Consider the following 23,010-nt stretch of genomic DNA (forward strand, 5'->3'; position numbering starts at 1 on the left):
AATCAGTGATTTCCAAGCTGAAGATGCAGGAGATTACTATGGTATGGGTGTATATGGTGGACCAGAGTACTTCACACAGTGATTTAGAGTCGTACAAAAACCTTCCTCAGTCAGACTGCACAGAGACTGTACTGCTGCAGCTGGGACCTACTGCAGGTGTTGAGGAACAACAGACTATGATATGAAACACTGGTTCACTGAACACACAACTCTAGTTATATGACATCACCAAGCATAAATAACCACTACTTTACCACCAATGGTCAGATAATGTGGTTCCCAGAATAGAGCACCTCTGTCCACTGAAATTCATAACCACCACTTTACCCCCATTCTGAAAATCTGGTTACAACTCACAAATTAATCTCAAATTCACAAAATAGTTTAGTCATGATCAAAACTAACAACTATGTCCCATAACCTCCTCCCATGTCTATAATGGTCAGATGATGTGGTTCAGCTCCTGTCCCCAGATATTCACTGTCCCAAGGGGGTCTGTTCACTACCCATCCCCCCTCCCCCCTTCCAACCTTCTAATGTTCAGTTAGTCTTTGTTTAGTCTTTGTTTAACCACAAGTCCACAGATATTCACTTCTATTTCTTTACATAATACAAATCAGGGACACCTTGTTTGACATTAATACAAAGTATTTTATTTAGTTAACATTTCCAATCTGAATGCAGAAGCAATAAAACACAGGTACAGATTTAAAGATGCAGAATCCCAGATTGATGACCAGAGATGAAGCTCTAGATAGATTTCTAGAATGATAGAATGACAGATAGGTAGATGTTCTCTGTGTACAGGGTGTCTACTGGGAGCAGTGGTGTGGCTCCAGTGTGTGAGTGACGGGGGTCTGGTCCTTTAGGGAGGCCTCACAGGTGACTGAGCCAGCCTTCCTCCACTGGTCAGTGGGGAGGGTGAGGCTGCTGCTCCAGCTGTAGTGACTGTCCTTCTCCAGGACCTCCAGACTCTGGCTGCCCTGCAAGGGCCCCCCGGCCCCCAGCCTCCAACCCAGCTTCCAGCCCCCCGGGAAGCCCCTGTTGGCCAGGCACACTAGAGCCACATTCCCCTGTTCCTGCTCCTCACTGGAGGGAAGTAGGACAGTCAGGGAGGGAGGTACCACACCCACTAGGAGAGAGAAGATGAGGGGGGATAGGAGAGATAACATGTAAGGGTTAAACTGGACAAGACCTTGAAGAACTTTCAGCAACTTTAATATGAGGAAACAAATATGATATTTGTATTGTATAAAATAGTCTGTGAAAAAGGCAAGTTATATATAAATATATATTACACACTCTTTAACTTCCCTCCAATATCATTGATGAAGCAACACCACACACTACAGTCAGTGATGCATTAAAGTACAGAAAGGAAACTGACTTGCTTACAAAATAAAATGCATTTAACAATGCTGCTGAACTGTTTTTGTGTATTTAAAGACATCGAACACATCAAACTATTATTTTTTGGCATATTAGGTTTTTGTCCTTGAATGATCATTAGGGTATGTGGAAACACACTCGGAATCAAATAAATTCAACAAATCAAATAAATTAAACATTAAAAACTACAACTTTTTCTGAATAATTACTTTTTATTTACTTTACCAGTATATAAATGTTCAATTGAATTTATTATAAAAAGGATGAATCTCTTGTACTTACAGTCAACGATGAGTTTGGTGCCTCCACCGAAAGTGTACCACAGTGACACAGACTCATTGAACAGCCGTACAAAAACCTCCTGCACTTTACACACACCAGTAACTCTCTACACAACACACATTCAACCCTACCACTGATTGTCTGTCAAAAACAGGATGTGTAGGTCATAACTTTTCAAATTAGTTTAAGTTTGATATTTTACATGATTACTTTTTGCTGAATTCCCCCCTGACTATAAAATGTAAATGTTGGAGATGTGTAATATCTCTGACAAACTCACTAAGTATTAATTTAAGTTTAATATTTTACATGATTACTTTTTGCTGAATTCCCCCCTGACTATAAAATCTAAATGTTGGAGATGTGTAATATCTCTGACAAACTCACTAAGTATTAATTTAAGTTTAATATTTTACATGATTACTTTTTGCTGAATTCCCCCCGACTATAAAATCTAAATGTTGGAGATGTGTAATATCTCTGACAAACTCACTAAGTATTAATTTAAGTTTAATATTTTACATGATTACTTTTTGCTGAATTCCCCCCTGACTATAAAATGTAAATGTTGGAGATGTGTAATATCTCTGACAAACTCACTAAGTATTAATTTAAGTTTAATATTTTACATGATTACTTTTTGCTGAATTCCCCCCGACTATAAAATCTAAATGTTGGAGATGTGTAATATCTCTGACAAACTCACTACGTATTAATTTAAGTTTAATATTTTACATGATTACTTTTTGCTGAATTCCCCCCTGACTATAAAATATAAATGTTGGAGATGTGTAATATCTCTGACAAACTCACTAAGTATTAATTTAAGTTTAATATTTTACATGATTACTTTTTGCTGAATTCCCCCCTGACTATAAAATCTAAATGTTGGAGATGTGTAATATCTCTGACAAACTCACTAAGTATTAATTTAAGTTTAATATTTTACATGATTACTTTTTGCTGAATTCCCCCCTGACTATAAAATCTAAATGTTGGAGATGTGTAATATCTCTGACAAACTCACTAAGTATTAATTTAAGTTTAATATTTTACATGATAACTTTTTGCTGAATTCCCCCCTGACTATAAAATCTAAATGTTGGAGATGTGTAATATCTCTGACAAACTCACTAAGTATTAATTTAAGTTTAATATTTTACATGATTACTTTTTGCTGAATTCCCCCCTGACTATAAAATATAAATGTTGGAGATGTGTAATATCTCTGACAAACTCACTACGTATTAATTTAAGTTTAATATTTTACATGATTACTTTTTGCTGAATTCCCCCCTGACTATAAAATATAAATGTTGGAGATGTGTAATATCTCTGACAAACTCACTAAGTATTAATTTAAGTTTAATATTTTACATGATTACTTTTTGCTGAATTCCCCCCTGACTATAAAATGTAAATGTTGGAGATGTGTAATATCTCTGACAAACTCACTAAGTATTAATTTAAGTTTAATATTTTACATGATTACTTTTTGCTGAATTCCCCCTGACTATAAAATATAAATGTTGGAGATGTGTAATATCTCTGACAAACTCACTAAGTATTAATTTAAGTTTAATATTTTACATGATTACTTTTTGCTGAATTCCCCCCTGACTATAAAATGTAAATGTTGGAGATGTGTAATAACTCTGACAAACTCACTAAGTATTAATTTAAGTTTAATATTTTACATGATTACTTTTTGCTGAATTCCCCCCTGACTATAAAATGTAAATGTTGGAGATGTGTAATATCTCTGACAAACTCACTAAGTATTAATTTAAGTTTAATATTTTACATGATTACTTTTTGCTGAATTCCCCCCTGACTATAAAATGTAAATGTTGGAGATGTGTAATATCTCTGACAAACTCACTAAGTATTAATTTAAGTTTAATATTTTACATGATTACTTTTTGCTGAATTCCCCCCTGACTATAAAATGTAAATGTTGGAGATGTGTAATATCTCTGACAAACTCACTAAGTATTAATTTAAGTTTAATATTTTACATGATTACTTTTTGCTGAATTCCCCCCTGACTATAAAATGTAAATGTTGGAGATGTGTAATAACTCTGACAAACTCACTAAGTATTAATTTAAGTTTAATATTTTACATGATTACTTTTTGCTGAATTCCCCCCTGACTATAAAATGTAAATGTTGGAGATGTGTAATATCTCTGACAAACTCACTAAGTATTAATTTAAGTTTAATATTTTACATGATAACTTTTTGCTGAATTCCCCCCTGACTATAAAATCTAAATGTTGGAGATGTGTAATATCTCTGACAAACTCACTAAGTATTAATTTAAGTTTAATATTTTACATGATTACTTTTTGCTGAATTCCCCCCTGACTATAAAATGTAAATGTTGGAGATGTGTAATATCTCTGACAAACTCACTAAGTATTAATTTAAGTTTAATATTTTACATGATTACTTTTTGCTGAATTCCCCCCTGACTATAAAATGTAAATGTTGGAGATGTGTAATATCTCTGACAAACTCACTAAGTATTAATTTAAGTTTAATATTTTACATGATTACTTTTTGCTGAATTCCCCCCTGACTATAAAATGTAAATGTTGGAGATGTGTAATATCTCTGACAAACTCACTAAGTATTACTTTAAGTTTAATATTTTACATGATTACTTTTTGCTGAATTCCCCCCTGACTATAAAATATAAATGTTGGAGATGTGTAATATCTCTGACAAACTCACTAAGTATAAGAAGCAGCCATGTAGAATAGAAATACACCAGTATTTAATGAATAAAGTTACATGTAACTAAATACTGTAGTCAATTCCAGGCCTTCACACAGATTCAGGTAAGCTATTTCCTTCCATGTTTAATATTGTTATTGTGTTGCATTAACAGTTTCATCATCTGTCCTGAGGTAGGGTGTTTCCATAGAGGAGGTGCTTTGCATTGGCAGCTCATGCTTCAGTGCTCTGGGAGTGTTTATAGCCCTGTGAACTTCAGACTGCAGGATTGAGGTCTGTCCATCAACACAACAGAAACCACGACAACCATGACTCTGATCACCATCTTCATATGGACACTGGTCTGCTGCTGCCTCAAAGGTCTGTTGTTTTCTAACTCTCACAATGGAAAAATGACATATTGTTGAGTGCCTTGTATAATCATTGAAATGGATCTCAATTAATAAATGTACCTTCATAAAATATAACTAAATATAAGTCATATCTTATTCATACTCGTTGATCAATTCATATTGTTTCCTCTTCAGGATCCAGAGGTCAGGTGACTGTGACTCAGCCTCCTGTAGTGACATTTTCTCCAGGAGACCCTGTCACTCTGACCTGTACAACCAACCCTAAAGTGTACAGATGGGATGATGGAGATGAGGGTGTGTTCTGGTATCAACAGAGACCTGGAGAAGCTCCCAAACTCCTGATAAGATATGCAAAGAAACGGTTAGATGGGATTCCTGCTAGATTCAGTGGCAGTGGGTCTGAGAGGGACTTCACTCTGACCATCAGTGGAGTCCAGGCTGAAGATGCAGCAGTTTACTACTGTCAGAGTCTCCACAGTGGTAATGTGTTCACACAGTGATTTATAGACGTACAAAAACCTCCTGTACAAAATGACACACATCACTGGTCCACTGAACACAGAACTAAAGGTCTTGTTATATGACACCAAGTATAAGCACTTTACTATCTCACAGAAATAATGGTTACAAACTAATATAGTTCCCTAACCCTTCCAACCTTCCATGTCTACAAATGTTCCTTCTTATCAGGAAGATGCAGGTAAAATTGTCCTATGGAGGGATGAATAATCCATATCATGTCAACATAAAATCAACATAAAATCAACATAAAATCATGTGTGTTGGTGTGCCTCAACACACACAGCTGGCCAACACTTCAGGGGAACAGTATGTGTGTGTGTGTGTGTGTGTGTGTGTGGAAAGAGCACTGTGAAACAGAAACTTAGATTTCCATGGCTCCTCTCCCAGAAGAGAGCAGAACACTCCACAGATGTTCCCCCATCCTTAACATCCGTAACATGACACCAGAGCTAGACCAGGGGAGGTTGGACAGTGGACACCAGACAGACTGGCAGAGGTCAAAGATCAAAGTCAGAGGTCAGATATTAGTCACAGGTCATTTCATAAGTCAATTCACTAGTCTTGTGGTGTGGTGTGGAAAGGCTTGGGCACCGGAAGTCAGGCAGAGTGGTTGAGTTCAAAGGTCAAAAGGGCAGAGGCGTTGACAGGCCCTCGTCAAGAGAGAAAATGTTGCCGTTTTAAAGCTAATTTCCTGCAATTCTACACATACAGCGCCACGGAAAAGTATTCAGACCTCTTGGATTTCTTCCCATTTTATTGTGTAACATAGTGGGATTAAGATTTTTTAAATCCAACTAAAATATAATCGTTGCGTAAGTATTCAGCCCCTTTGTTTAATCAAGCCTAAGTTAGTTCAGGAGTAATATCTGGCTTAACAAATCCCATAATAAGATACGTGGACTCACTCTGTGTTAAATAATAGGGGTTGACAAGAACTTGGAATTACTAACCCTTCCTCTGTCCCTCTTAACCAGAGTGCCTTGCACAAGGGCACATTGATAGGGATTTTGTCTAAAGCCCCATAAAGAAGGGCAGTGATTGGTAGATGGGTAACAATAACAAATCAGACATTGAATATCTCTTTAAGCATGGTCAAGTTAATAATGATGCTGTGGATGATGTATTAAACCAGCCAGACACATCAAAGATACAGTCATCCAGTTTATCCTGAACTGAGCTGCAGGACAGGAAGGAAACTGCTCAGGGATTTTACCATGAGGAAATTGGTGATTTTAGAACAGCGACAGATTCAGTGGCTGTGATGGGAGAGAACTGAGGATGGATCAACAACATTGTAGTGACTCCACAATAATGACCTAAATGACAGAGTGAAAAGAAGAATACAGATATAGACAATAATAACATTCCAAAACATGCATCTTGTACGTAACAAGGCACTATAGTAACACTGCAAAAAGAACACACCAAAGGAATACACCTTTTGGCCTAAAGCCTTATGTTTGGGGCAAATCCAACACAACATGTCACTGAGTAACTGCCTCCTTATTTTCAAGCTTGGTGGTGGCTGCATCATGGTATGGGTATGCTTGACATCGGCAAATACTGGGGAGTTTTTCTGGATAAAAAGACACAAAATGGAACTAAGCACAGGTAAAACCTGCTTCAGTCTGCTTTACACCAGAGACTGGGAGAGGAATTCACCTTTCAGCAGGACAATAACAAAAACCACGAGGCCAAATCTAAGGAGACTCACAGGTGTAATAGATGCCAAAGGTGACTCAGGCAGCTGAATATTTATGCAACGACTATATTTTAGTATCAGTCTTTACAAAATATATACATTTTCTGCCACTTTGTGGAGCTTGTTGACAACAACATTTAAATTAAAAACAACATTTCTATTAAATCCATTTTAATCCCAGATTGTAACACAATAAAATGTGAAGAAATCCAAGGGGTCTGAATACTTTTGCAAGGCACTGTATTGCCATGGGGCAGACAGAAAAGAGTGCAGTTTTATACATAATAATTATACATTTTGCAATCAGGCTGAGATAATGTTTGATTTATTAATGCTAGTTTCCTTAAATACTACACATTCTGCCTTGGGGCAGAGAATTTGGCATTTTAAAATAATTTCCTGTAATTCTAAACATTTATGCAACGGGTTGTGATGTGTTTATATCTTATCTGAGGAGGGTGGGGTGACCATAGAGCTTGGATCAAACTATAGTGGTTAAAACAATAGGATTCTAATATCCCATAAGTCATTGCAATTCATGGGACCAGCTTTGCTAGTTAGTAACGGCGCAAGAAGTTGTCAATGGTCCAATGAATATGTTTACTCTTCCACATGGAATTACTTAATTGTCTTAAACTTTCCATCTTCAAACTAGCCATAGATATCCTATTAAAACACTAGAAGGGTTACGTCATTACAAAAATGCTGCCATTGTGGTGAGGGAGAAATCCAAACCATTCTATTTGGAATGAATGATAGTAGAGGGATAATTAAAGTAAGTTGTGTGATATATTGGAAATTGCGTAATATAATTTCTGTCAACCTAAAATATTGTCATATAGTCATAAATACAGTTTATATGGGTTTAATACAACATTTCTGCATACATAGCCTCTAAAGTATATATGTAAACAAGACAATAAAAGTTTTTAAAAAAAAGTTGTTTATCTTGGAAAGCTGAGAGGTCTGTTATATGATACAATAGCAGTACAACCTGTCTAAGTCCTGTCATCTACTGATTTGAATTGAGTGATTGCTGTGAATTGACTGCATGTTTAAGTAGAATGTAGGTATATTGGCAATTAATGTGAACAATTAATCCAAGCATTCCTCTTAAACTGTCTGGCTAGCTAGCTAATAAACACCGTGTAGGTAAATTCTTCAAATTTATCATTTTAAACAATATCTTAACACAACTCTGGCAAACCATGGTTGACCAACTCCCTGACCAAAATGGCTGACCTTTATCCCTAGTGGCTAAAATAATGTTTTAGCATGGGCAGCGCCATGGAGGCTTCCACCAAACTTCTGCCATTTTAAAGTAGTCAAAGTAGTCAACTGGGTGGCAATTCCTGAATGGCACTGCCCATGCTGTCACACACGCTACAACGGCACAAACATAAACATGAGACTGATCTGTCTGTATGGTGCATGTCCCTACAAGTGAAACTTCCCAGTTGGAACTCCTGACTTTTGATAACTCTGACAGCATGTGTACTCCCCACTAGTTAAAGCAACAAGTGATGAAACTCACTTTTTATTACCAGCAGTCAAATTCAGTTAACCAATATGCTACTAATACCTGGTGACGTTGATACTGTTCTGTCATTGTACACCTATCTAGTTATTTATTTACAAAAAGCAATAAACAGTTTGCAGTTCCAGTCTGTAATTCCACTAACAGCCTGACCCTGCCACTGTTTGACAAATAACTATTTATACTCTGTCTGAACTGATCTTCAGGATGACGCCATTCAGGCACAAGAGGGCGCCAACAAGCTGAAAATATCAGCGCCATAGATTTACTGTAGAAAGTAAGGCTCCAGTAAGCATCACCTGTCTCCATTGGTCAGGTCTGGGATCCCGGATATTAACATTAGAGGAACAGTATACCAGTGGAAGGTTCATCCTGAAATCAAATAACATTTGGGCTCAGCTTGACATAACACCCTTTCAATGTAATATAATGTCCAACACATTTTTTAATTTGGGGTTGAACCTACCCTTTAATACACCACTTAGTTGTCCTCCTATAGTTGACCATTAGATTGGAACAACTCACAACAGCAAAAGAAAAGTTATATAAGTACCTCTCTATCTGTTTCTATCTTATCATTCTGTGTGTCTCTCTTGCTCTTTCTTTCTTTCTCTCTCTCTCTCTCTTGTCTCTCTCTCTCTCTCTCTCTCTCTCTCTCTCTCTCTCTCTTTTATCTCACTCTTTCCCTCTTTCTCTCTCTCTATATATTTATCTCTCTCTCCCCCTCTCTTTCTCTTTCTCTCGCTCTCTCTCTCTCTCTTTCCCTCTCTCTCTGTTTCTCTCCATCTCTCTCTCTCTCTCTTTCTCTCTCTCTCCTTCTCTCTCTCTCTCTCTCTATCTTTTATCTCACTCTTTCCCTCTTTCTTTCTCTCTCTCTCTATCTTTTTCTCTCTCTCTTCCCCTCTCCTTCTCTCTCTCTCGCTCTCGCTCTCTATCTCTCTCTCTTTCCCTCACTCTCTCTCTGTTTCTCTCTATTTGTTTCTCTATCTCTCTCTCTCTCTCTCTCTCTCTCTCTCTCTCCCTCTCTCTCTCTTTCTCTCTCTCTCTCTCTCTCTCTCTCTCTCTCTCTCTCTCTCTTTCTCTCTCTCTCTTTCTCTCTCTCTCTCTATCTCTCTCTCTCTCTCTCTCTGTCTCTCTCTCTCTCTCTCTCTCTGTCTCTCTCTCTCTCTCTCTCTCTCTCAGCAGCCTATAGTCTCTCAGCAGCCTATAGTCTCTCTCAGCAGCCTATAGTCTCTCTCAGCAGCCTATAGTCTCTCTCAGCAGCCTATAGTCTCTTTCAGCAGACTATAGTCTCTCTCAGCAGCCTGTAGAGTGCTGTTTTGCATAGTTGTTAAGCCTCACTGCTCCTGACACTTTAAGACTTCAGTGTTAGCAGCCTTGGGTCCAGTCTGTTCAGTCTTCTCAGAGCCACAAATGATGATGAAGATGATGAAGATGATATCACTGATACCACTGCTGATCATACTGGGGTTCCTGACCCAAGGTTAGAATCTCTCAGCATCTCTCCCTGTGGTCTACTGGTTTTAGCAGGTTTTAATGGGCCTGTACATGTTTGTACATGGAAAATGTTTTCAATGCTTTTCATCTGGATTATTAAGACGACTCAAAGCTAATTTCTCGATTTCAATTTCAGAGTCATCTGCACAACGTGTCCTGAATCAAGCTGATGAATTGAAGTCAGTTCGTCTCGGAGACAGCGTGTCTATCAAAGCTGTTGCAAGTTCAACCGGTATTGGTGATGACATGAGCTGGTACCTGCAGAAACCTGGACAGGCTCCTAAACTCCTCATCTATAATGTAGAAACCCTTCAGTCTGGAACACCATCTAGATTCAGTGGCAGTAGATCAGGTACTGAGTACACTCTTACAATCACTAGTTTCCAAGCTGAAGATGCAGGAGATTACTATGGTATGGGTTATTATGGCGCCCCAGAGCGTTTCACACAGTGTTTTAGAGTCGTACAAAAACCTCCCCCAGTCAGACTGCACAGAGACTGTACTGCTGCAGCTGGGACCTACTGCAGGTGTTGAGGAACAACAGACTATGATATGAAACACTGGTTCACTGAACACACAGCGTTAGACAGTCCCACACCAAGACAATGTTACTCTGGTTACTCACGACAGGATCATAGTTCACCCAACCACCTCCTCTACACAACCACAACCTTTACTTCACCTCTGGAGTGGTCAGATAAAAATGAATTGTGTAGAACAGACATCATTATTTGTCAAAAAGAACATGTAGTGTTAGCTCTACTCATTGTATTTCTATCTTTAATGTTTTAAACGTTTCATCTCACTGAACGCAGGCTTGATTTGCATGGTCAGGGTCAGATGGTTTAGCTTCTACTAGTTTAGAGAAGTTCTGTCCCCAGGGGGTTGGTCAGACAGACAGACAGACGGACGGATGGACGGACGGACGGACAGAGAGAGAGAGAGAGAGAGAGAGAGAGAGAGAGAGAGAGAGAGAGAGAGAGATTGAAAAAGCAGAACACACATTCAACAAATAGTCATTTGGTCTTAGAAAGAGAAATATAAACCTGACAAAGAATTAGATCTAGCTGTAGATACATTTCCATTTGTTGTCACAGTAAATAAATTAGTCAACTAATCCATCATGTTATTTTCCAAATCCAACTTTATTAGAACTGAGGCAGACAGCAACATCACAGTAACAGTCTGAGTACAGAACACATTGAAGTCTCCGGTAATCTATACAATACACATTACTACCCAGGATGTGGTCTCCCCAGCAGTACTAGAGTTTACTCAGTACACTACTCTAACACTCTAACACACTACTACTGCTCCAAACAGGCCCCAGACCAGACCAGAGCCTCATCTACTCCTGCTTCCCCAGACAGAGCTCCTGTTGTGGGCCTCCTCCAGTAGGTCCTAGACCAGACACTGGCTCCTACGAAGGGGGGAGGCCTGGGTGTGTTGGAAGTGGGAGACCCTGCAGGTGTAGAGCTCTCCCTGCTCCCAGCCTGCCTTGCTCAGGGTCAGGATGCTGCTGCGTCTGTAAAGGCCTTCCTTCTCTTCTTCTGGACTGGTCACGACCCCCTGGCTCACCTCCAGCCCGTCCACCTCCCAGCTCACCAGCGCCCCCTGAGGGGAGTAGTCAGTCAGCAGGCAGGCCAGTGAGGCAGAGCCTCCAGAGAGCTGCTCAGAGGAGGGGGGGAGCAGAGACACCGTGGGACTGACAGTAGGACCAGCTGGAGAGAAGAGAACATTTTAATGTTACATTCCAGAGGAGAGAGAAATAGAGTTCTATAAAATACACAACTTATTAAGGTTCACAGAGAACACCTCACAACTCAACAACAATTACATCAATGCACAATAAAGTACATCACTGTTGCTGAATTTTTATTTATCCATGTATTTTCATGTATATTTGCTGTCCCAGAGACAAAGACCTCATTCATTAAGGATCGTATCGCTCAATAACACTGCTGGAAGCAGATATTAAGTAACTTTGTACTCTGCTGTGTGTTGTGGTGCACCTTCCATGTCCCTTACTTTAATAAGGCGTTTAAAAGGTCAGTCTGCTGTTCAAACAACAACAACAAAATTGAACCTCTCTCAAGTTCATGACAGAACTACGGATGTAAGAAAATGTATGTAGCAATCACAGATTGCCCATTTAAAGTCAGTCCACTTCACAATAATATCAGACAATGAAAGGGACCAGCACTTTTCTGTTATACTAATAACATTCTCTGTGTAATTCACGTGTCATAGCAGGGAACTAAACCTGATTAGCTCTTTGAATAAAAAATCTGTTCATTTTGAATAACTTGTTCAAAGACAGGTTGCTTGGCTGAACAACTGAAAGTCTCCCACAGACGGCAGCTAACATTTTGCCTTCTAAACCCTGAATTCTGAAATAAATACTAGTATTGGGGTTTCCTTTACAGAGTTTGAGTCTTAACATGTCTGGTATATATTCTGTAGTGTTTTGAAGTAAAGGAAAAAACACTTACTTCTCAGCAGCAGTTTGGTCCCTCCACCGAACGTGTACCACAGTGATACAGTCTAGTTAAGACGCCGTACAACAACCTCCTTCACACAAGAGTGAGCACACCCTGCACTAACAGAACCACTCATACAGCTCCACACAGCGTTGTACAACTTTACTATACTCATAAAGCATTACACATCTTTACATACAACTACAGTATTTGACACTCTTAATATAGGAAATATTGTAGCAAGCGATACTCATGTTTTATCATTTACAATTACATGACATTTTATTCATTTAGCAGACATTCTTATCCAGAGCACCTCTGTGCATTCATCTTAAGATAGCTAGGTGGGACAACCACAATAATTAAGCACATTATGTACCTATACAGCATACTATGATTAATGAAGTCTCTGATTTGAGCTCCTTAATGTCTCCACCCAAATGTTTTTAACTCCAATGATGTCATATGTTATCAGAATGCATATGGGCAGAGTGAAAAATTGTCATTTGCGACAAATATCAGTATTGACAATTGTGCATTTTACTGTCAACAACAGAAATATAAAGCAATTCACATGATTATTATTTGCAGTTTATTATTCTGTCCTGAGGTAGGGTGTTTCCATAGAGGAGGTGCTTTGCATTGGCAGCTCATGCTTCAGTGCTCTGGGAGTGTTTATAGCCCTGTGAGTTTCAGACTACAGGACTGAGAGCTGTCCATCAACACAACAGAAACCACGACAACCATGACTCTGATCACCATCTTCATCTGGACACTGGTCTGCTGCTGTCTCAAAGGTCTGTTGGTTTATAACTCTTACAATGGAAAAATACATGTTGAGTACCTTGTATAATCATTGAAATGGATCTTAATGAATAAACATCCCTGTATAAAATATGATGAAATATAAATGATTTGTTATTTATACTCGTTGATCAATTCATATTCTTCCTCTTCAGGATCCAGAGGTCAGGTGACTGTGACTCAGCCTCCTGTAGTGACATTTTCTCCAGGAGACCCTGTGACTCTAACCTGTACAACCAACCCTAAAGTGCACAGATACAGTGATGGAGATGAGGGTGCGTTCTGGTATCAACAGAGACCTGGAGAAGCTCCCAAACTCCTGATAAGATATGCAAAGAAACGGTTAGATGGGATTCCTGCTAGATTCAGTGGCAGTGGGTCTGAGAGGGACTTCACTCTGACCATCAGTGGAGTCCAGGCTGAAGATGCAGCCATTTACTACTGTCAGAGTTACCACAGTGGAGGTGTGTTCACACAGTGATTTAGAGCCGTACAAAAACCTCCTGTACAAAATGACACACATCACTGATCCACTGAACACAGAACTAAGGGTCTTGTTATATGACATCACCAAGTATAAACACTTTACTAACTCACAGAAACAATGGTTACAAACTAGTATCATAACTCTTCCAACCTCCAATGTCTACAAATGTCCTCAGGAAGATACAGGTGAAATAGTCCCATAGACTATAAAAAAAGTTGGTATGCCACAGTGATTGGTTGGTCAACCAGACACACACAGCTGGCTAACACATCTGTGGAGCAGTATTGAGTGTGTAAGTGCATGACTGTGTGTGACAGAGAGAGAGCCCTGTGAAACAGAAACTTGGATTTGCATGGCCCCTCTCCCAGAATAGAGCAGTACACTCCCCAGATGTTCCCCCATCCTTAACACCCCACCAGCGCTAGACCAGAGGAGGTCAAAGATCAAAGTCAGAGGTTAGATGTCAGTCACAGGTCCTTTTATAGGTCACTGCACTAGTCTTGTGTGGTGTACACAGGAAGAGGTTGGACACCGGACGTCAGCCAGACTGGTAGAGGTCAAAGATTTTAAAAAGTCAGAGGTCAGTTCCCCAGGGAAGAGAGTCATTCCAACCCCAATATGCCACCAGACTGCCTGTCACTTTGTTCTAGTCAGCTTTTAGTTAGAGACTAGATGATGAGAGCACCATTTACTAAGGTCACATTTTACATCCCTAGTGCCCACTAGAATGGCATGAGGAAGTATTAGATAACTAGTGATGTACATCTGAAGATTCATCATGAATTCATCAGGAATCAGCACTGAGACAGATTCAACATTAATTCACCAGGAATCAGCACTGAGACAGATTCATCATGAATTCATCAGGAATCAGTACTGAGACAGATTCATCATGAATTCATCAGGAATCAGCACTGAGACAGATTCATCATGAATTCATCAGGAATCAGCACTGAGACAGATTCATCAGGAATCAGCACTGAGCCAGTTTCATCATGAATTCATCAGGAATCAGCACTGAGACAGATTCAACATTAATTCATCAGAAATCAGCACTGAGACAGATTCATCATGAATTCATCAGGAATCAGCACTGAGACAGATTCATCATGAATTCATCAGGAATCAGCACTGAGACAGATTCATCATGAATTCATCAGGAATCAGCACTGAGACAGATTCATCATGAATTCATCAGGAATCAGCACTGAGACAGATTCATCAGGAATCAGCACTGAGCCAGTTTCATTATGAATTCATCAGGAATCAGCACTGAGCCAGATTCAACATTAATTCATCATGAATCAGCACTGAGCCAGTTTCATCAGGAATTCATCATGAATCAGCACTGAGACAGTTTCATCATGAATTCATCATGAATCAGCACTGAGCAAGATGGAAGTCTTCATCTCAGTTTAGAATACCTCCAGGGTCACTGACAGGTCAGCCAGTGGCAAAGGTCAACAGTTCCAAAATCACATGCTCAGACACACACAACCTCCTAATGCCTCCACCAGTACCTGTCCTGTACCACACTGGGGCATCTCCCAGACCTAACCCTGAGTAAACTAGACTAGATATCAGACAGAGGATAACATTCACCTCTAGCTGATATGTCTGACCTAGCAAGGTCAAGAATCTGATATAAATGGGTTCTTACACGCTAAGAATTCTTTATTACACCATATTGGAGAGTATAAATGCCATTGAAGATTAGATCTCATATGTTTCTCTGTATTTATTTATTTAATTAGGCAAGTCAGTAAAGAACAAATTGTTATTTACAATGACGGCCTACAATGGACAAACCCGGGCCAATTGTGCGCTCCCCTATGGGATTCCCAATCACAGGCCGGATGTGATACAGCCTGGAGTCAAACCAGGGTGTCTGTAGTAACGCCTCTAGCACTGAGATGCAGCACCTTAGACCACTGTGCCACTCAGGAGCCCTGTAGCTTTCCACACATTTACTGAATATGCTATAATGGATCCAAACAATAAGTCCACCTGATGCTTTTGTTCTCTGTAATGTTGCATATTCAATCTGTGGTCTCTTTCTCCCCCAAATGAACAACTTCATTACAGAGTCAAGTTTAGACCAATAGTCTATAGGAGGCGGCAGTGGGAACATGGAACTGGTAAAATTGATACGAAGGAGGACATTCATTTTAATCATTGAGATTCTAGCATGTAAAGAAGTGGCCATAGCAGACCATCTTTTTTATGTATTTCTGGATATTCTGAAAGGTTTCTAAGTAGTTCTTCCTGAAAGTAGTGTGAATAGAGGGGGTTAAGTAATGTCTAAGTAGGTTGTTTGTTTCTTCACTGGGATAAAGGGTGGTAGTTGCTTCCCTTAGCTGAGTTAAGAGGTAGTAGATCTGTTTTAGACCAGTTGATCTTGTAACCAGACCGTGACCTGAATGCTGTGAAAACAGACATTATTGTCTGGAGGGATTTCTGAACCTTTGCAACGTAAAGCAGTATGTCATCTGCATACAGAGAACTTGCTTGTTAAGCCAAGGTTGGAAATGTACTGCCACCTGCCATAATGGAATGTTTCCACACGAGTATAATGCATTGGCTGATTCCTCCTGATGATCTGGATGGAATTATGTGATCATTCCTTAACCGATAGGAAGTGCCACCTAGTTGGCTACTTCAAAATGGTGGAATTCCTCAATGGCAATGTCCATGCAAAACGGTTATATCCATCTGAGGCCTCAATCATTATTTATGGTCTGAACTGAACTTCAGCATGACGCCATTTTAGCACAAGTCTAGAATATCAAGTATAGAATAGCAATACACTAGTATTGAATGGATACACTTAAATGTAACTAAATTCTATGGTCAATTACAGGCTTGCCACAGATTTAGGTAAGCTATTTCCTTCCATGTTTAAGATTATTGTGTTTATGTCATTGCATTAACAGTTTCATCATCTGTCCCGAGGCAGGGTATTTCCATAGAGCAGGTGCTTTGCATTGGCAGCTCATTCTTCAGTGCTCTGGGAGTGTTTATAGCCCTGAGAGTTTCACACTTCATGAATTATATCTGTCCTGACAGTACGACTGCAGTGTTATCAGCATTGGGTCCAGTCTGTTCAGTCTTCTCAGAGCCACAGATGATGATGAAGATGATGAAGATGATATCACTGATACCACTGCTGATCATACTGGGGTTCCTGAGCCAAGGTTAGAAACTATCAGCATCTCTCCCTGTGGTCTACTGGTTTTAGCAGGTTTTAATGGGCCTGTACATGTTTGGACATGGAAAATGTTTTCAATGCTTTTTAAGTTGATTTTTAAGACTACTCAAAGCTAATTTCTCCATTTCAATTTCAGAGTCATCTGCACAACGTGTCCTGAATCAAGCTGATGAATTGAAATCAGTTCGTCTGGGAGACAGCGTGTCTATCAGTGCTGTTGCAAGTTCAACTGGTATTGATGATGACATGAGCTGGTACCTGCAGAAACCTGGACAGGCTCCTAAACTCCTCATCTATAAAGTAAAAACCCTTCAGTCTGGAACACCATCTAGATTCAGTGGCAGTAGATCAGGTACTGAGTACACTCTTACAATCAGTGATTTCCAAGCTGAAGATGCAGGAGATTACTATGGTATGGGTGTATATGGCGCCCCAGAGCATTTCACACAGTGATTTAGACTCATACAAAAACCTTCCTCAGTCAGACTGTACAGAGACTGTACTGCTGCAGCTGGGACCTACTGCAGGTGTTGAGGAACAACAGACTATGATATGAAACACTGGTTCACTGAACACACAACTCAGGTCCTGGTTATATGACATCACCAAGCATAAATAACCACTACTTTACCACCAATGGTCAGATAATGTGGTTCCCAGAATAGAGCACCTCTGTCCCCTGATATTCATAACCACCACTTTACCCCCATTCTGAAAATCTGGTTACAACTCACAAATTAATCTCACAAATTCACAAAATAGTTTAGTCATGATCAAAACTAACAACTATATCCCATAACCTCCTCCCATGTCTATAATGGTCAGATGATGTGGTTCAGCTCCTGTCCCCAGATATTCACTGTCCCAAGGGGATCTATTCACTACCCACCCTCCCTCACCACCTACCCACCCTCTCTCACTCCCTATCAACTTTCTAATGTTCCATGTTTTACAGAGCAGTTTAGTCTTTGTTTAACCACAAGTCCACAGATATTCACTTCTATTTCTTTACATAATACAAATCAGGGACACCTTGTTTGACATTAATACAAAGCATTTTATTTAGTTAATATTTCCAATCTGAATGCAGAAGCAATAAAACACAGGTACAGATTTAAAGATGCAGAATCCCAGATTGATGACCAGAGATGAAGCTCTAGATAGATATCTAGAATGATAGAATGACAGATAGGGAGATGTTCTCTGTGTACAGGGTGTCTACTGGGAGCAGTGGTGTGGCTCCAGTGTGTGAGTGACGGGGGTCTGGTCCTTTAGGGTGGCCTCACAGGTGACTGAGCCAGCCTTCCTCCACTGGTCAGTGGGGAGGGTGAGGCTGCTGCTCCAGCTGTAGTGACCATCCTTCTCCAGGACCTCCAGACTCTGGCTGCCCTGCAAGGCCCCCCCGGCCCCCAGCCTCCAACCCAGCTTCCAGCCCCCCGGGAAGCCCCTGTTGGCCAGGCACACTAGGGCCACATTCCCCTGGTCCTGCTCCTCACTGGAGGGAAGTAGGACAGTCAGGTAGGGAGGTACCACACCCACTAGGAGAGAGAAGATGAGGAGGGAGAGATGGAGAGATGACATATAAGGGTTAAACTGGACAAGAACCTTGAAGAACTTTCAGCAACTTTAATATGAGGAAACAAATATGATATTCGTATTCTATAAAATAGTCTGTGAAAAAGGCAAGTTAAATATAAATATATTTTACACACTCTTTAACTTCCCTCCAATATCATTGATGAAGCAACACCACACACTACAGTCAGTGATGCATTAAAGTGCAGTACAGAAATGAAACTGACTTGCTTACAAAATAAAATGCATTTAACAATGCTGCTGAACTGTTTTTGTGTATTTAAAGACATCGAACACATCAAACTATTATTTTTTGGCATATTAGGTTTTTGTCCTTGAATGATCATTAGGGTATGTGGAAACACACTCGGAATCAAATAAATTCAACAAATCAAATAAATTAAACATTAAAAACTACAACTTTTTCTGAATAATTACTTTTTATTTACTTTACCAGTATATAAATGTTCAATTTAATTTATTATAAAAAGGATGAATCTCTTGTACTTACAGTCAACGATGAGTTTGGTGCCTCCACCGAAAGTGTACCACAGTGACACAGACACATTGAACAGCCGTACAAAAACCTCCTGCACTTTACACACACCAGTAACTCTCTACACAACACACATTCAACCCTACCACTGATTGTCTGTCAAAAACAGCATGTGTAGGTCATAACTTTTCAAATTAGTTTAAGTTTGATATTTTACATGATTACTTTTTGCTGAATTCCCCCCTGACTATAAAATATAAATGTTGGAGATGTGTAATATCTCTGACAAACTCACTAAGTATAAGAAGCAGCCATGTAGAATAGAAATACACCAGTATTTAATGAATAAAGTTACATGTAACTAAATACTGTAGTCAATTCCAGGCCTTCACACAGATTCAGGTAAGCTATTTCCTTCCATGTTTAAGATTGTTATTGTGTTGCATTAACAGTTTCATCATCTGTCCTGAGGTAGGGTGTTTCCATAGAGGAGGTGCTTTGCATTGGCAGCTCATGCTTCAGTGCTCTGGGAGTGTTTATAGCCCTGTGAGTTTCAGACTGCAGGACTGAGGTCTGTCCATCAACACAACAGAAACCACGGCAACCATGACTCTGATCACCATCTTCATCTGGACACTGGTCTGCTGCTGTCTCAAAGGTCTGTTGTTTTCTAACTCTTACAATGGAAAAATACATGTTGAGTACCTTGTATAATCATTGAAATGGATCTTAATGAATAAATGTACCTTCATAAAATATAATTAAATATAAGTCATATCTTATTCATACTCATTGATCAATTTATATTTTTCTTCTTCAGGATCCAGAGGTCAGGTGACTGTGACTCAGCCTCCTGTAGTGACATTTTCTCCAGGAGACCCCGTCACTCTGACCTGTACAACCAACCCTAAAGTGTACACAGACAGTGATGGAGATGAATATGTGTTCTGGTATAAACAGAGACCTGGAGAAGCTCCCAAACTCCTGATAATATACGCAAATCAACTGCTAGACGGGATTCCTGCTAGATTCAGTGGCAGTGGGTCTGAGAGGGACTTCACTCTGACCATCAGTGGAGTCCAGGCTGAAGATTCAGCAGTTTACTACTGTCAGAGTTACCACAGTGGTAATGTGTTCACACAGTGATTTAGAGCCGTACAAAAACCTCCTGTACAAAATGACACACATCACTGGTCCACTGAACACAGAACTAAAGGTCTTGTTATATGACACCAAGTATAAGCACTTTACTATCTCACAGAAATAATGGTTACAAACTAATATAGTTTCCTAACCCTTCCAACCGTCCATGTCTACAAATGTTCCTTCTTATCAGGAAGATGCAGGTAAAATAGTCCTGTTGAGGATGAATAATCCATATCATGTCAACATAAAATCAACATAAAATCAACATAAAATCATGTGTGTTGGTGTGCCTCAACACACACAGCTGGCCAACACTTCAGGGGAACAGAATGTGTGTGTGTGTGTGTGGAAAGAGCACTGTGAAACAGAAACTTAGATTTCCATAGCTCCTCTCCCAGAAGAGAGCAGAACACTCCACAGATGTTCCCCCATCCTTAACATCCTTAACATGACACCAGAGCTAGACCAGGGGAGGTTGGACAGTGGACACCAGACAGACTGGCAGAGGTCAAAGATCAAAGTCAGAGGTCAGATATTAGTCACAGGTCATTTCATAAGTCAATTCACTAGTCTTGTGGTATGGTGTGGAAAGGGTTGGGCACCGGAAGTCAGGCAGAGTGGTTGAGTTCAAAGGTCAAAAGGGCAGAGGCGTTGACAGGCCCTCGTCAAGAGAGAAAATGTTGCCGTTTTAAAGCTAATTTCCTGCAATTCTACACATACAGCGCCACGGAAAAGTATTCAGACTTCTTGGATTTCTTCCCATTTTATTGTGTAACATAGTGGGATTAAGATTTTTAAAATCCAACTAAAATATAATCGTTGAGTAAGTATTCAGCCCCTTTGTTTAATCAAGCCTAAGTTAGTTCAGGAGTAATATCTGGCTTAACAAATCCCATAATAAGATACGTGGACTCACTCTGTGTTAAATAATAGGGGTTGACAAGAACTTGGAATTACTAACCCTTCCTCTGTCCCTCTTAACCAGAGTGACTTGAAGGAGCAATTAGGGTTAAGTGCCTTGCACAAGGGCACATTGATAGGGATTTTGTCTAAAGCCCCATAAAGAAGGGCAGTGATTGGTAGATGGGTAACAATAACAAATCAGACATTGAATATCTCTTTAAGCATGGTCAAGTTAATAATGATGCTGTGGATGATGTATTAAACCAGCCAGACACATCAAAGATACAGTCATCCAGTTTATCCTGAACTGAGCTGCAGGACAGGAAGGAAACTGCTCAGCGATTTTACCATGAGGAAATTGGTGATTTTAGAACAGCGACAGATTCAGTGGCTGTGATGGGAGAGAACTGAGGATGGATCAACAACATTGTAGTGACTCCACAATAATGACCTAAATGACAGAGTGAAAAGAAGAATACAGATATAGACAATAATAACATTCCAAAACATGCATCTTGTACGTAACAAGGCACTATAGTAACACTGCAAAAAGAACACACCAAAGGAATACACCTTTTGGCCTAAAGCCTTATGTTTGGGGCAAATCCAACACAACATGTCACTGAGTAACTGCCTCCTTATTTTCAAGCTTGGTGGTGGCTGCATCATGGTATGGGTATGCTTGACATCGGCAAATACTGGGGAGTTTTTCTGGATAAAAAGACACAAAATGGAACTAAGCACAGGTAAAACCTGCTTCAGTCTGCTTTACACCAGAGACTGGGAGAGGAATTCACCTTTCAGCAGGACAATAACAAAAAACACGAGGCCAAATCTAAGGAGACTCACAGGTGTAATAGATGCCAAAGGTGACTCAGGCAGCTGAATACTTATGCTTATTTTAGTATCAGTCTTTACAAAATATAAAAATGTTCTGCCACTTTGTGGAGCTTGTTGACAACAACATTTAAATTAAAAACAACATTTCTATTAAATCCATTTTAATCCCACTTTGTAACACAATAAAATGTGAAGAAATCCAAGGGGTCTGAATACTTTTGCAAGGCACTGTATTGCCATGGGGCAGACAGAAAAAAGTGCAGTTTTATACATAACAATTATACATTTTGCAATCAGGCTGAGATAATATTTGATTTATTAATGCTGGTTTCCTTAAACACTACACATTTTGCCTTGGGGCAGAGAGAATGTTTTATGTATTAAAGCTAGTTTCCTGAAATACTACACATTCTGCCTTGGGGCAGAGAGAATTTGGCATTTTAAAATCATTTCCTGTAATTCTAAACATTTATGCAACGGGTTGTGATGTGTTTATATCTTATCTGAGGAGGGTGGGGTGACCATAGAGCTTGGATCAAACTATAGTGGTTAAAACAATAGGATTCTAATATCCCATAAGTCATTGCAATTCATGGGACCAGCTTTGCTAGTTAGTAACGGCGCAAGAAGTTGTCAATGGTCCAATGAATATGTTTACGCTTCCACATGGAATTACTTAATTGTCTTAAACTTTCCATCTTCAAACTAGCCATAGATATCCTATTAAAACACTAGAAGGGTTACGTCATTACAAAAATGCTGCCATTGTGGTGAGGGAGAAATCCAAACCATTATATTTTTGAATGAATGATAGTAGAGGGATAATTAAAGTAAGTTGTGTGATATATTGGAAATTGCGTAATATAATTTCTGTCAACCTAAAATATTGTCATATAGTCATAAATACAGTTTATATGGGTTTAATACAACATTTCTGCATACATAGCCTCTAAAGTATATATGTAAACAAGACAAAAAAGTTTTTAAAAAAAAGTTGTTTATCTTGGAAAGCTGAGAGGTCTGTTATATGATACAATAGCAGTACAAC

General features: G+C 39.4%; 1 protein-coding gene, 1 pseudogene and 2 gene segments (V, D, J or C); 1 reads left to right on the top strand and 3 right to left on the bottom strand.

The window, feature by feature from the left end:
• Window positions 1–642: 642 nt before the first annotated feature.
• Window positions 643–9,989, bottom strand: LOC139398512 (immunoglobulin lambda-like polypeptide 5). The gene is made up of 4 exons (XM_071144464.1): window positions 9,868–9,989; window positions 5,187–5,287; window positions 1,672–1,755; window positions 643–1,132 (listed from the first exon to the last, which is right to left on the bottom strand). Exons 1-4 carry the CDS (start codon window positions 9,987–9,989, stop codon window positions 813–815), a joined length of 627 nt encoding a protein of 208 aa, XP_071000565.1. The 3' UTR covers window positions 643–812.
• Window positions 9,990–11,198: 1,209 nt separating this feature from the next.
• Window positions 11,199–12,678, bottom strand: LOC139398513 (Ig lambda-1 chain C region-like). The segment is given in 3 exon segments: window positions 11,199–11,744; window positions 12,516–12,567; window positions 12,670–12,678. Coding segments are annotated over 3 exon segments (381 nt in total).
• Window positions 12,679–18,082: 5,404 nt separating this feature from the next.
• On the bottom strand, window positions 18,083–19,494 carry LOC139398514 (Ig lambda-3 chain C region-like). The segment is given in 3 exon segments: window positions 18,083–18,540; window positions 19,089–19,194; window positions 19,468–19,494. Coding segments are annotated over 3 exon segments (453 nt in total).
• A 160-nt stretch (window positions 19,495–19,654) lies between these two features.
• On the top strand, window positions 19,655–20,478 carry LOC139398515 (probable non-functional immunoglobulin kappa variable 6D-41; annotated as a pseudogene).
• The last annotated feature ends 2,532 nt before the right edge of the window (window positions 20,479–23,010 follow it).

The sequence above is a fragment of the Oncorhynchus clarkii genome, unplaced genomic scaffold (assembly GCF_045791955.1).
Source record: "Oncorhynchus clarkii lewisi isolate Uvic-CL-2024 unplaced genomic scaffold, UVic_Ocla_1.0 unplaced_contig_1716_pilon_pilon, whole genome shotgun sequence".
Lineage (NCBI taxonomy): Eukaryota > Metazoa > Chordata > Actinopteri > Salmoniformes > Salmonidae > Oncorhynchus > Oncorhynchus clarkii.

What these genes read in the sequence shown, in the direction of transcription:
- LOC139398512 (XM_071144464.1), bottom strand. Translation starts at nt 9,989, where the DNA reads ATGATCAGCAGTGGTATCAGTGATATCATCTTCATCATCTTCATCATC. An exon ending in GTCTTAAAGTGTCAGGAGCA is followed by an intron (nt 5,288 to 9,867) that starts GTGAGGCTTAAC and finishes CATTTTGTACAG; the next exon opens with GAGGTTTTTGTACGTCTATA. An exon ending in CAGCCTGGACTCCACTGATG is followed by an intron (nt 1,756 to 5,186) that starts GTCAGAGTGAAG and finishes GTGTGTGTAAAG; the next exon opens with TGCAGGAGGTTTTTGTACGG.